This window comes from Lepus europaeus, chromosome 17, assembly GCF_033115175.1.
Source record: "Lepus europaeus isolate LE1 chromosome 17, mLepTim1.pri, whole genome shotgun sequence".
Taxonomy (NCBI): domain Eukaryota; kingdom Metazoa; phylum Chordata; class Mammalia; order Lagomorpha; family Leporidae; genus Lepus; species Lepus europaeus.
Window position 1 is genome coordinate 33,652,261 of NC_084843.1, and position 13,920 is coordinate 33,666,180.

Sequence of the window (13,920 nt, forward strand, 5' to 3'; positions counted from 1 at the left end):
TTTGGTAGCAGCTTTCGGCTTTAACCTAATGGGTCTGTTTATTTTATTCTGCATGCTTACCAGTGGATCGTAAAGGTGGGAATGCTCACATGATTTCTTCATCTTCAGTCCATAGCCGAACGGTTAACACTAGCAGTGTCTTAGGTCCCGTGTGTAAACACAAGAAACCCCTGTCAGCTGCGAAAGCCTGCATCTCCGAGATCCTTCCTTCCAAGTTCAAGCCCAGGCTCTCTGCGCCCAGCGCCCTTCTGCAGGAGCAGAAGAGTGTGCTGCTGGCCTCAGAGAAGGCCCAGAGCTGCGAGAACCTCTGCGTTTCGGGGTCTCTGATGGACTCCAGAAGAGGGCTCCCGCTCCAGGCCGGGGGGAGCATCGAGAACCTGCTCATGCGCTCGAGGCCCGAGGACGGCAGCAGGTCGGGCAGCACCATGAGCCTGCAGGAGTACAGCAGCAGCTGCAGGAGGCCCTGCCCCCTCTCCAGGAAGGCCGGCATGCAGTTCTCCTTGCTGTACCGGGACATGCACCAGATCAACCGAGCCGGCCTCTCCCTGGGCTCGGTCTCATCGTCGAGCGTGAGAGACCTCGCCTCGCACTTTGAACGGAGCAACCTGGCGCTGTCCAGGGGCGAGCTGGGCTCCAGCCAGGAGGGCTCCGAGCACATCCCCAAGCACACCGTCTCCTCTCGTATCACTGCCTTTGAGCAGCTGATCCAGCGGTCCCGGTCCATGCCCTCCCTCGACTTGTCCGGCAGGCTGAGCAAGTCCCCCACGCCTGTGCTGGCCCGGAGCTGCCTCACCTCCGCCCGCTCCGCCGAGTCCCTCCTAGAGTCCACCAAGCTCCGTCCCAGGGCCGTGGACGGGGCACCCGCCGGCGGACTCTACGCCTCCCCTACCTGCGGTAATATGGCAGACCACAGCTTGGGCTTCAGGGGTCTGGCGCCTTCCGAGCCCCTCTCCACCTGCTCCGATGAGCTCGACCACTGCTCCAACATCTCCAGTGACAGCAGGGAGGGCAGCAGCGGCAGCGTGTACGGAGATTTCCCCAGACACCGCCTCAACAAGTGCAAGGGCACCTGCCCCGCCTCCTACACCCGCTTCACCACCATCCGGAAGCACGAGCAGCAGCAGCCGCCCCCCAGGCAGCCCGAGTGGCGCCTGGATTCCAGAGGGGACAAGAGCACTCTCCTCAGGAACATCTACCTGATGAGCCCCCTCCCTTTCCGGTTGAAAAAGCCCCTCCAGCACCACCCCAGGCAGCCTCACCCTGCTGACTCCTCGGGCCTCCCCAGTCCGCCCAGGCAGGACCAGCCCCCCGCGGGCGGGAAGCCCTCGGTCCCCGCACGCCTGTCTTCCCGCCACACCATGGCCAGGCTGAGCCGCAGCTCAGAGCCTGCTCAGGAGAGACCCACAGCCCCCGAGGACGGCCCCGGGGCCTTTCATAATGGGAACCCCATGCCGTACTCTGACCACGGCCTGGACGGGAACAACAACCCGCAAAGCGAACGGGCAGCGGCGCGCGGAGGTGGCGTTTTGCGTGTCTGACAAGTCTCTCCTCCCCCCATCCCTCCACCTTGCCTGCTTGCCCCCTTCCTCCCTGTCGTGCCCTTGGTGCTCATTTTCTGGTCTGTCCTTTGTTTTCCGTTTGTTTTTGCTTGGCAATTAATCATGGCTCGTAGTGGCTGCACTTCTTCAAAACCAATGCCCCCACGTCATTCAGACTAATCACCAAACCATGTCTCGAAAGAAAAATTGGCCGTTTAGCTCATTTGAGAAATTTGTTCATTTGAACCCCCAGGCCCTTTGCTGTCTGCACCGGTCCCCAACTCACCTGTGGTTTTTTGAGAGGCAGCCTCTCCCAGTGGCCTGTGTGTGTGTGAGTGTGCGGGTGTCCCCAGAAGAGCCTGCACGCCTCTTTGGGGGGGACATTTTGCCAAGAAAGTGTTCACTTTTTGCTTACTTCTGGCCTTCTTGTTAGTTCTCTCTGTATTAAACGAGCTCACGTCAGCCCAAGGAAGCAAGAGGGGCAGATGTGGGTTTGTTTTGCCCGTTCCAGAAATGCCTGTTGAGCCTTGTTCAACATTGACTGTAAAAGCTTGATATTTATAGTAGAGAAAAGGCGAAATCTCCCCGGCTGGCTTCCCATTACATCCGTGCCTATTTTAACTCTTCCTTTGTTGTCTTGAAGATTCAGAATCGCCACGGCACTTTATCCCAGCCGATTACCTGGAATCCACGGAAGAATTCATCCGCAGACGTCATGATGATAAGGAGGTGAGTCTCCGAGCTCTGTGTAGAAGCCTGCAGGAGGCTGGAGATAGCTCAGGCGTCTGTGGGAGACGTGAGCTGCTTCCGGGGCCGGAAGCAGACACGGGAGTTTTCCCAGGTGACTTTTTATATGATGCAGACTCCGACATTTTTCTTTGAGTCTTCCAGAGAAGGGCAGGAGGTTTTATGTGCTGAGCCCAGCCCGCCCTGGAGCACAGGAGGTACAGGGGGAGGCTGCCCATCACCGCGTTCAGTGCCCTGTAGAGGGAAACCACCATTTGTGCTCTATCCTTCCTCCCAGCTGCCCCCGCTGGGGTGTGCTCTAGGGCAGTCTGCCCTGTATTGTCCACCCCTGTGTTGGCACAGAGCAGAGTTTGCATCGGAAAGAGTGCTGTAGCAGAGAGTAGACTGAAAAACCATAATGAGCTCGGTACGTTTGGTAAAACAGTTCGGGCAGACCCCAGTGGAGAACGTCAGGATGGAGTTTTGCCCTGCAGCCATGGAAGGCTGTGACCTGCAGTGATAGGCCTGGCAGAGTCTGGCCAAGAGCTGGTTCACCGGGGCATTTAGGAGGTAGTAGTTCTGTCTGAGCAGCCCGACGGGGGAAATCGCAGGTTTCTGCTGGGATAGAGCATTCTTATGCGCTCCCTGGGTCTCATCTTCCCAAGGAAAAGGGTCCAGTAGAGGAAGCAAGCTCCCATGCCTGCTCCATTGTAACGAATTGAGAGCTGGAAGGACTGCTGGGAACAGGCGGCGCTGGGGGAGGCCGTTCCCAGGTGCACATCTCTGTGTTGTTCCCTTGAAGGTCTGAGCCCTTTGTGTTATGTTGCCCATCTTGGCCCGTCTTGCTGAGTGGTTTCAGAGTTGAGGTGGCGTCTCCTTAACAATTTAGGGTATGGCTGACTTTGAGAACTGGATGATGATAAGCGTTACTTCCAGATGGTGAGACAGACAGAAAACAAAAAGACATGCCTGTACCTCCCCTTGTGTCCAGGTGCAGGCAGACGATGTTCGACAGGACTCCACACCTGTGTGGGGAAAGAAGCAAGAGGAAGTATTTGATGTATAGAATCATTTCTAGTAACAAGATCCAGAACTCTAGTGACTCGTGTCCATCAGGCCACAGAGCAGGCTCCTGTCTGTAGCTCTTTGTTAAGTGCGTCCCGCCCCAGGATCCGAGGCCTGGGTGCTCTCGTGAAGAAAGGTGGTGTCCCAATGTAGCGATATCAGCGCTGAGTGGTGGAATGCTCACCTGCCACGCATGGGACACGTTTTACTTGCTGGGTTTCAGCATCGATATAAAAATCTCACATAGAAGGTGAGAGTCTTGTTTCCTGAGTGATTCCAGCCCAGTGATCCTGAAACAGTTTGTGGGTTGTTTTTTTTTTTTTAAAATCCCTGATTTACGGCTTATATGGTTACACCGTGGGCCTGCTGGGTTTTACAGAGTCAGACCCAAGCACAGCTCTGGGGAGTTTGCTCCATGCCCTGTCCACTTCACTGATGATGTTCAGCCTTGGCCAGGGCCCTGGGAATTTTGAGCATGGACAGGTAGCAGCAGCGAACATAGGTCCTTTCCCCTTCCCTCTGAGACAAGTCACACTTCCCAGCAGATGGGGGATCAGTTCAGCCCCTGTTTAACACTGATGGTAACAGCATATCAGAAAATGAGAACATGTCTCTCCTGGGGGGATGGGGAGGGGGCATTAGCGTTCATCTAGCCAACCCCCTGCCCTTACATAAGGAAGGACCATAGGGAGTGGCTTACCTGGGGCTACCTCGCAGGTGAACTTAGACCAGAGGCAGAGCTGGAAACCAGGGCTCCATTCCTGGGCCGGTGCTCTGTGCATGGCACTGTGCTTTGCGTAGTGCCTTCTCATGTCTTCCCTCATTGCATCTTTACAACAGTTTACTGAGCCCTGGAAACCCCACAGCTGTTTGATGAGTTGTTACTTGTAGACCCTAGAGAAAAATGGGCGCTAGATGTTACACAAGGCACTTAATTGCCTGTTGCTTTACTGAGCATAAAACATTATCATTATTTACTGAGCTAAGCAGTATCAGTTCTAATTAAGGTTTTCCTACAAGAAATGTGAACCTCAGGAATGTAAGATCACTCTGGCGTGAGGCGACACACTAAAATTCTGTTCTATGGAGTCATTTAAGCAGACAGTGAGGGCATTTGGTAAAATGCGATGTTGTTTATTTTTTAAAAAACTTATTTATTTGAAACTCAGAGAGAGAGAGAGAGAGAGAGATCTTCCATCTACTGATGCACTCCCCAGATGGCTGCAGTGGCCAGGTCTGGGCCAGACCAAAGCCAGAAGCCAGGAGCTTTATCTGGATCTCTCACATGGGTGCCTGGGCCATCCTTGGGTGCTTTTCCAGGCTCATTAGCAGGGAGCTGGACCAGAAGTGGATCAGCTTGGACTGGAACTAGTGCCCATATGGGATACCAGCACTGCAAGTGGTGGATCAACCTGCTACACCACAATGCCTACCCCAACATTGTTTATCTTAAAAAGCCTTTTAAGTGACTATTTTCTTAATAGAGAGGAGACTGTTTCTTTGTTCTTAGCTTATTTTCTATATTTATATGCTACATCATTTCCATAAACTCAACTTCATTTCTTTAAATACGGAAATAGCTCAGTAAGAGTGTTTGGTGCTCTGTGTCAGCCACGTGGATAGCCTTTAGTACATATCCTAAGGCCACCTAAAAATTATGCTCGGGGGGAGGGTGAGCTGGCCTAGGAGATGGGTGCTGTATTTTTCAGGATGGGCAGCTCCATTCTATGGAGAGCGTATTAGAGTAACAGAAGCAGCACAAATATGACCTGGTGATTGCAGACCAAGGAGAGCTAAAAGCCCTCACCAGGTTTGATGGGTCTGATGGGTCTGATAGGGGAGGGGTGGGTTGCAGAAGATCCCACCATCCCTGGTCCCGCCATGGGCATGCACTCAGTGAGGTAAGGGTAGCACTTCCAGCCTCCTGCTGCCAGCCCAGCATGCTTGGGAATGCCCTGGACATGCTCCCGGGGTCCCTGACCTCTGCTGCCAGGAGACGGGGGGCTCAGGCTGAGCTGGGGGTTGGTGCTCAGCAGGGCAGAATCATCCTTCCTTGTGTCCCGGCTTCCCCCCAGGGCAGCGCTGCCTGGGCGGGCGGGGCGACACCTGACCTGCACAGTCTCCCTGCTGTTCTCCCAGCTCCTCTTTCCTCCTGAGTTGCTTTTGTTGGCAGTTTTCCAAGACCCTGGACCAGATGATTCACTGCCCATTTTATGCGATTCCATGGCAGAAACTTTTAGCGGACCAGCGACGACTTAAACGTGAGCAAGAAGAGGCCGATATCGCAGCGCGCCGCCACACGGGCGTCATCCCCACGCACCACCAGTTTATCACTAATGAGCGCTTTGGGGATCTCCTCAATATAGACGATACTGCAAAGCGGAAATCTGGGTCAGAGGTCTGTTTTGGTCACCTCGATCTGCTGCTTGACCCAAAGCAATGATTTGCCTCCCTGCAGCATTGCCCTCTGTAGGCCAATCTAGTTTTCCAGATGCCACCTGTCTGGCTGGCTTCCCTTAGGCTTGCTTTGGCTCTTTCGTGGCTGGTGAATGGACATGAGCCCCATTGTGTCCTGTGCTCTGTATGTTCAAGCATGCCTGGCTGTGGGACCGGGATCTGCTGGCGCAACACCCCTAATGCATGCCTTAGAGCATCGGCTGCCTTCATGAGTCCAGTCCTCCTCACCCTGCATTTTATCATGATACTGCGTTGCCTGTGCATTCTGCTTGGAACTATAGACCTTGGTCCATGTGCCGTGGTAGCCGTAGGGTGGACAATCCTCAGGTTCCTCCTTGAAGAGATGACTAACGAAGCATATTACAAAAGTTGGCTAGCAATACTTAGTGCCTTTTACGAGGGCCCCCAAATTGAATGACATTACTGAAATAGCAGAGAACAATACACAGGTGCAGGAGTTAGCACTACCAATTAATGCTGCCACACCTCACTGAAGAATGTTGAAATGCAAAGACTTTTGCAGTTAGGGTAAGACGAGATCTCCAAGAGAGAGTTCATTTGTCATCTTAATTTTTTGCATTTCGAAGCTTAGAATTTTGAAAGCTTGATATTACAAAAGAAATGAACAAACTTTGAAAGTGATTTTATCCAGGTTGCAGCCTCCCACGCAGAGGTCAACATGTTGAAATTCTTGTGCTGGCCAAATGCTACCTATTGCATAAGAATTTACGATTTGCTGTGTAACCCTATGTAGCCCCGCTGAAGATAATTTCCTTGTCCTCGAAAGTGTGAGTGGGGCTCAGGATGGGGGGTTGAGAGGATGGAGTGGCTCCTAAAATATATAAAGTTTTAGAAGCTTCCCATGGAGTAGGTTAATATTCAGGTTTATTTTGAGTGACAGGCATCACTGGCTGCTCATTTGTTCTTTTAAGAAATAGCATCTGGGAAGAAGAGATGAAAAAAGAGCCAGATTAAAAGAAAGAGAAGAAGGAAATGAAGGTGTGATAGGAAAGAAGCAAAAGTGAGTGAGTGCTACGTAAGGGAAGAGCACCCCCTGGTGCTCAGCGTTCCAACTGCCCCCTAAAACCATTCTGCTCAGGGCTCTGAGATAGCTCCCCCTTATTTGCAGGCCCACCTGCTCTTGGGGGATGCAGGAGAAGGGAGCATGCAGGACACCCTAGCGATACCTGCCAAAGACGGTGCAGCTGGTGCGGAGTAACCATGGACAGAGGCAAACCTTCTAGCACAGTGGTTCTCAATTTTTGAGTATGCATCGCAGTCTCCTGGAAGGCTTGTTAAAATACAGATTCCTGGGCCCCATCTGCAAAGTTTCTGATTTGAGGATAGGGCCCGAGAATTTGCATTTCTGACACGTTCCCAGGTGATGCTGGTATTTTGAGAATCGCTGCTCTAGTAGTTGATGGGCTTGACCAAGTAAGGCCTGGTAAGGCCCAGGTGCACCATGCTCTATGGATGTACTGGAGTCCCATTCAGCAGAACCTGGGTGACCACCGAGCCTGTGTGAGACCCTGTGGGCAGCAGAAGCAGTACTGGTCCTTGCCCTTGGGAGCTGATAATGGAAGAGTCTCCCTCCATGCAGTTCTTTCCTTCTGTGGGAAGTAGCACAACACTGTGAGAGCCAGAGAAAGGGAAGTTGGATTCAGTCTTGGGAGCCATGGGAAGATAAAGAGGGAGATACTGCTGCTCAGCTCCTAGCCACCAATGACTGACAAAGGGGTCTGACTCAAAAGCTCAGTGGAATCAGTGTTCTCAGCTTTGAGTGATACATGGATCCCTCTAATGAAATAAACAAAGCCCTCATCAGCCCCTGGTGTTGACCTAAGCTAATTTACAAATTAAATAGAAAACTACACACCTATACAACTGTATTAATTTAATTGGTAGATAATAATGGCTTGCAGAATTCAGTTACCATTCAAAGTATGAATGTGATGCTGCCTTGGTATAACTTTCTTCTTTAAGATTTATTTATTTGAATGGCAGAGTAATAGAGAAAAGAGAGAGAGAGAGAGAGAAATCTTCCATGTGCTGATTCAATTCCCAGTGACCACAACAGCCAGGGATGGGCCAGGCCAAAGCCAGGAGCTCCATCCATCCATGTTGGTGGCAGGGGCCCAAGCACTTGGGCCATCCTCTGCTGCTTTCCCAGGTACATTAGCCGGCAGTTGAGTCAGAAGCACAGTTGCCAGCACTCAAACCAGCGCCCTGATACGGGACACCAGTGTTGCAGGCAGCAGCTTTGCTCAGCTACGCCACAGTGCTGGTGTATATGTTTTGTAAAGTTTTTAAGGTTGTTGCAGCTCTACAATTGGGTGACATGGGGTGACCTGCTTCTTCCTCCAATTATTCAGTTGGAGTCACTGGGAAACTTTTTGTCCTTACAATTTGGATCATTTGGCTTTCTCAGGAACTTTTGTTTCCCCCTCTCAGGAACTTTTTACTTCCCATCCATTCTTTTCTTGTTCATGTACAGCTGTGAAATCCTGCTCTTTGGTACAGATCCAGACACAGGTGTTGAAGTTGTGTGGTGTTAGTACAGGGTGATCATTCAGGGCCCTGATATGTATGTGTATAGACAGGTAGCTGGAAACTGCAGCATCACAATGTAAAATGTAGACATTCCTGTGGAGTTGTGTCGACTCCTGAGACCCCTGCAAGACCCTGCCTTGAGGAGCCAGAAGCATGAGTCACCAAGGGATTCGGATTTAGAACTGAACTTGACACAGCCTTTAAACACCATTTTGTGATCACCTGCAGTGTTCCATTGCCCCCGCCCTCCAGGGTTGCGGAGAGCATGCTGTTTTCCCAGACCAGAAGGTCACGGCCACTGAGAAAATCCTGGAAGGGAGCAGGATTATACCAGCAGCCAGAAACAGCTTATTGTGCCCCCACCCACCCACCTTCCTTTGACAATTTGGTTTAAGTAGCTGTCGTTAAAGGTGAGGCAGATAGATAGGCAAATAAATGTAAGTCAGGGTGAACTTCTTGCTAGAATTGGAGCTGAAGGAATTGCAGAGAAAGGGGTTTAGCAACGTGTAGCAGATAGGTTGGCGTGACTGAACAGGAAGGGTGTCAGACAAAGGCAGGTAGGTAAGTGTGTGGAGAAAAGTGCTCGAGGCCTCGACCCCTGTCAGGAATTGAGGTTTCATCCAGGGGGCAGCCAACATAAGCAAGGAAGTGATATGAGGAAGAATTCTAAGAATGTGATTTGGGCTCCTGTGTGACCGAAGATTAGGGTGAAGAAAAGTGAAGTCAGAGGAAGCTTTGTGCCTGTGGGAACCAGAGGTCAGGGCTGCGAAGCGAGGGCCTTGTGACTTGATGACCGAGCAGTGGCGGGAGGCCGACCTGGGGCCCGAGTGGGAGGAGAGGGCTCCCCCAGCAGGAGTGGAGGGCCCAGCAAAAGGAGGATGAGATCAGGGCTGCTGCCTCTGACCCTCTGGGCGACCTCGCAGACTGTAAGAAATGCATGGAATTGAGGCTGCTCTCAGAGGTGAGGCAGAGTCCCTCTGCTTCGATGGTGATTTAAGCCAGACAAATAGACGATGGCCCCTGAAGAATAAGACAGTGGATAAGGAATGTCTTGGACTTCTGGCTGGCTCTGGTTGGCATGTTTTGGGGGAAGCAGTTCTTCAGCTTTAGGACTTTTTCAACCATCTCTTCCCCAAATCTGGCACTTCTTAGGGAGATTCCCATGCATGATGTAGTTGACTGAACATCCATGTAGTGTACTGCTAAGATCAGACACTGGAATCTTGCCCTAGAGCAGACTGGTTAGAGTGACTTTTTCTGCTTTGCTTTCTAGAAATCTGGGAGAATGTGTTCTGTTTCATTGTATATGAATCATGATTTTAACTTGTTATTGTTTCTTGTGTTTAGATGAGACCTGCCAGAGCCAAATTTGACTTTAAAGCTCAGACGCTAAAGTAAGTGCCACCAGTCATTTTCTGGTTTGTCTTCTCAGCCACTGCTTTGAAACACAGCGGGTTGTTTGTAGAAAAAAAGTTGGAGAAATAACAGCAATGATTAAAAAATGAAAGAAGCCAGTAGTTTATAGAGGTTGCTATGTGCCCAGCACTGTTGCAAGTACTTTGTGTATGTTAACTCATTGAGCCCTGCTGTAACTCTGTGGGGTGGGTGTGGTTATTATCCCCACTGTACAAGCAAGGAAACCCAGGGACTGCAAGTTGGAAGAACTTCCTCAAGCTGGTAAGTGATGGGGTTGGGATTCAAACCCAGGCAGCCTAATACCAGAGGCTTGGCTCTTATACACTGTGTTCCTTTGCTTCCATATATGTACATATACATATATGTACATATACATATACATATGTATGGGCTTGGTGTGCTTCAGTGGAAGCTCAATCTGACCTACTCACTCTGTGGAAGGAATCAGAACCAAGCTCTGGGAAGATGACTTCCCCAGTTTTGCTATAGCATCCCAAGGACTTAAACTGAGACCCATAGGAAGGAGACTAGCATGTCTTAGATGCTAGCCCTGGAAGATTTTTCTCAAAAAGGGAGTTCTGTTGTAGAAATGGGTTGGGGAACCACTGTATCTATCCCTCCCACCCTTCTTGCTATTGGCACATTAATGACTCAGGGAGCCTTTCAAGGAAGAAGCCTGATTAACTTATTTAGCCCAGCGTTTTCTAAATTTATATTTTTCATGGAATACAATTTGGGGAATGCTGCCGCAGACTGGGTTCCAAAAGCAGTCTGCTAACTTTATGACTAATTATGGACTAAAAATGAGCCAGAAGTTTTCATTGGCAGCCGAAAATGCAATGATGGGATGGGATGGAATGGAAGGAGGAGATGGAGAGAGATGCTGAGGGTGCTGTGTGGAGGCCTGTCTGTCTTAGTTCTGATCCTCTCCCACACAGAATAAGTGGCAAGGCCATGGTTTCCAGAACACAAGCACACATGTAGTACAGTCAGATTTGCTTGTGTTACTTTGTAGCTATTAAAGGTAGATGTGCAATATACTGCAAAGATCGCAGGTTTTGGGATATTCTTTAAAAAAAAAAAAAGATTGATATATTTATTTGAAAGGTGGAGTTACAGAGAGGCAGAGAGAGCAAGAGTTCTTCTATCTACTGGTTCACTCCCCAAGTGGCTACAACAGTCAGAGCTGGGCCAATCCAAAGCCAGGGGCCAGGAGCTTTTTTCAGGTCTCCCATGCCGGTACAGGGGCCCAAGGACTTGGATCATCCTCCACTGCTTTCCCAGGCCATAGCAGAGAGCTGGATCAGAAGTGGAGCAGCCGGGTCTTGAACCGGCGCCCACTGCAGGCAGCAGCTTTACCCACTACGCCACAGCGTCAGCCCCTAGGATATTCTTTACTTATTTGTTTTTAGTTATGTGAAAAGCAGAGAGACAGAAGAAGAAACAGAGAGAGATCTATCATTTGCTGGTTCATTCTTCAATTGCCTGCGACAGCCAGGGCTGGACCAGGCTGAAGCCAGGATCCAGGAATGCAGTCCAGGTCTCCCACATAGGAGGCAGGAAACCGACTACTTGAGCCATCACCTGCTGCCTCCCAGGGCGTGCATTAGCTGGAGCAGAGCTGAGACATGAACCCAGGCACCCTGACACGGGCATCCCAAGCAACATCTTAACTGCTGTGCTAGATGCCTATCCCAAGATTGTGGTTTTGAGAGTCAGCAAGTCCTGGGTTCAGATCCCAGCCATGCCACTTACTGTCTCTGTAACTGCTGTCACATTATCAACCTCTCCCACCCCTCATTTTCCTCGTCTGTAAGATGGGCTTAAAATGCCTGCCTTGCAGGGAAGCTGGCGTAATACCTGTGAATCATTTTGCACAGTGCAGGAGAAGTCGGTACTCAAAGTATGTCACCCCTCCTCGTGCTTTACCAGAGAGCGGACAACAGAGGGAGAAAAATTCATCTGCAGTTTGGTGAAGTGGATTCCTTTTCTGTTTGAATCGAGCGAGGCCCATAGAAGACTCAAGAAGTGGCTTAATGATAATACATTTTCCTAGATTTCATTTAAAAGCCTCGAAAAGATTTTTTTCTTTAGAAAAACCCCATCCAGTGTAACAGGTGAAAAGGCCGAGATTCACAGAAATTGTCCCCATTTAGCAAGACTTCCGGTGTGGGAGAGATGACTCCTTCTTCTGACTCAGTGTTGTCATCATGGCCTGCTGCCTCCAAAAAGAATCCAAGAAAACTTGATAAAAAGAATAAATGTCTCATACATAGAGTCTTGGAAGCCCTCCAGTCCCTGGTTTTACATGTCCCTGAAGTGTGTGGCTCAAAAAAGTTTGCTCACCACTCAGTGAGCCACGCCTCGTTCCCCTTGGACTTCGCAGAGCCCGTGTTGTGCCAGGGCACACAGTGACGCTCCAGATTTGGAGGGCATCACGCTGTTGTTTCCCAAAGCTTTTCACCGCCACACTTGGTCATGGGGCTGTTGGGGAGCTGGGGTGTGAGCCACAGGGTGGAGGGACTGTAGCCCCAGGCAGGCATCTCCAGTCCTTTCACGTGAGTCCTCCTCCTCCCCGGCTTAGCAGTGAGGGGAGCATTTCAGCTTCCTGCCGCCCGACACTCAGGGTGGCAGAGTTGGAGGCCTGCAGAGCTCCAGCAGGGGTGGATGTGATCAGGACCTCACCGTCTGTGTGCCCAGGGTCCAGAAGACCTCCAGGGAGAGCTCTGGCCAGAGACTTCTGTCTTACTGAGACAGAGGCTACCTTCATGGGCCTTTAGGGTGGAATCCTGTTCACCAGTGTGAGGCCCCACAAGGCCGCCTGTACTTTTGTTCAGCACGGCACTGACTTCGTGTCAAGTTTTCCAGATGCCCCGTCATTGTTCAGCCAGCATCCTTGACGCACCGTGGGACTTCCTGGCACCCAGGGCGGTGGGCATGCCCTTCCAACGTACAATCAGAGGCCCTTCTCCCCCTGCTGTTGGCTGGACACAATGGAAAGATCTGGGTCATGTTTGGGTAGTTGTTCAAGAAAATTTCAAGTTACAGTTTTTGTCCTTTTAAGTTTTTGTTTTGTTTTTAATAATTTGTCTTTTTGTCTCATTGTTAAGGAGTCCTAATTAGATGCTAGCATCATTACGGAGGCAGGCATAGGAATGAGTGTGGAAAAATTGAAAACAGGCACTAAGAGCATTTGAAAGAAAGCTACTTTTCTCTCACAGATCCCTTTTCCATGTTGAAAAGGGAGAGGATTAATCTTTATGGGGCATTAATAGGTAATAGGCACTGCGCTGGGAGTTTTATTTGCAGTTTGTAGCTGCGTTCTCTAATAACTCTGCATTAGTGGCTGTGTTCAGGTAAAGAAACAGCGTCTCTGGGGAATCCAGGATCTTGCCCAGGGTCTCAGAGCTGCTCCACTGGAGGACCGAGTTTTGAACCCAGAGACTCCTAACTTCAGAGCCTTCCTACCATGTGATAACGGGTGGATGGCAGAGTGGGTGGGTGGACAGAGGGCTAAGTGGGTAGAACGATGGGACTGTGAAAACATTTCACAGGCCGGCGCCGCGGCTCAACAGGCTAATCCTCCGCCTTGCGGCGCCGGCACACCGGGTTCTAGTCCTGGTCGGGGCACCGGATTCTGTCCCGGTTGCCCCTCTTCCAGGCCAGCTTTCTGCTATGGCCCAGGAGTGCAGTGGAGGATGGCCCAAGTGCTTGGGTCCTGCACCCGCAAGGGAGACCAGGAGAAACACCTGGCTCCTGCCTTTGGATCAGCGCGGTGTGCTGGCCTCAGCGGCCATTGGAGGGTGAACCAACGGCAAAAGGAAGACCTTTCTCTCTGTCTCTCTCACTGTCCACTCTGCCTGTCAAAAAAAAAAAAAAAAGAAAACATATCACAAACAGCCTGAGGGCAGTTTAAGGCAGCGAAGACACGGCTTGCCGGGGCCTAGGAAAGGGCCGTGTTGGCGGTGGAGGCTTCCAGAAGCATTGTTCCTCGTGTAACACACGATGGTTAAGGCCTCTGGGTGCTTCGCTGTGCGTTGTGCAAATATTCTGAACACAAGAAATGCCCATCGAGAAAGCCACAACAGACTCATAAGGCCCCCAGGCGCTTTCCACGCTCCTCAGTGGGAAGGCTACCACCCATCCCACAAAGGGCTGGAGAAAACGC

The 13,920-nt window shown here is 50.8% G+C and overlaps 1 protein-coding gene across 47 annotated transcripts in view; it reads left to right on the forward strand.

Moving 5' to 3' along the window:
• Positions 1 to 13,920, forward strand: part of SORBS1 (sorbin and SH3 domain containing 1) — a 237,798-nt gene that overhangs the window by 198,847 nt on the left and 25,031 nt on the right. For 35 of the 47 annotated variants that reach the window (XM_062215205.1, XM_062215217.1, XM_062215218.1 and 32 more), the window contains 3 exons: positions 2,182 to 2,267; positions 5,560 to 5,727; positions 9,684 to 9,730. In XM_062215205.1, the coding sequence (XP_062071189.1) occupies positions 2,182 to 2,267; positions 5,560 to 5,727; positions 9,684 to 9,730 (301 nt within the window). Of the gene's footprint in view, positions 1 to 63; positions 1,519 to 2,181; positions 2,268 to 5,559; positions 5,728 to 9,683; positions 9,731 to 13,920 lie in introns of all 47 variants that reach the window. The other 12 variants (XM_062215210.1, XM_062215223.1, XM_062215227.1 and 9 more) reach the window with 2 other exon arrangements.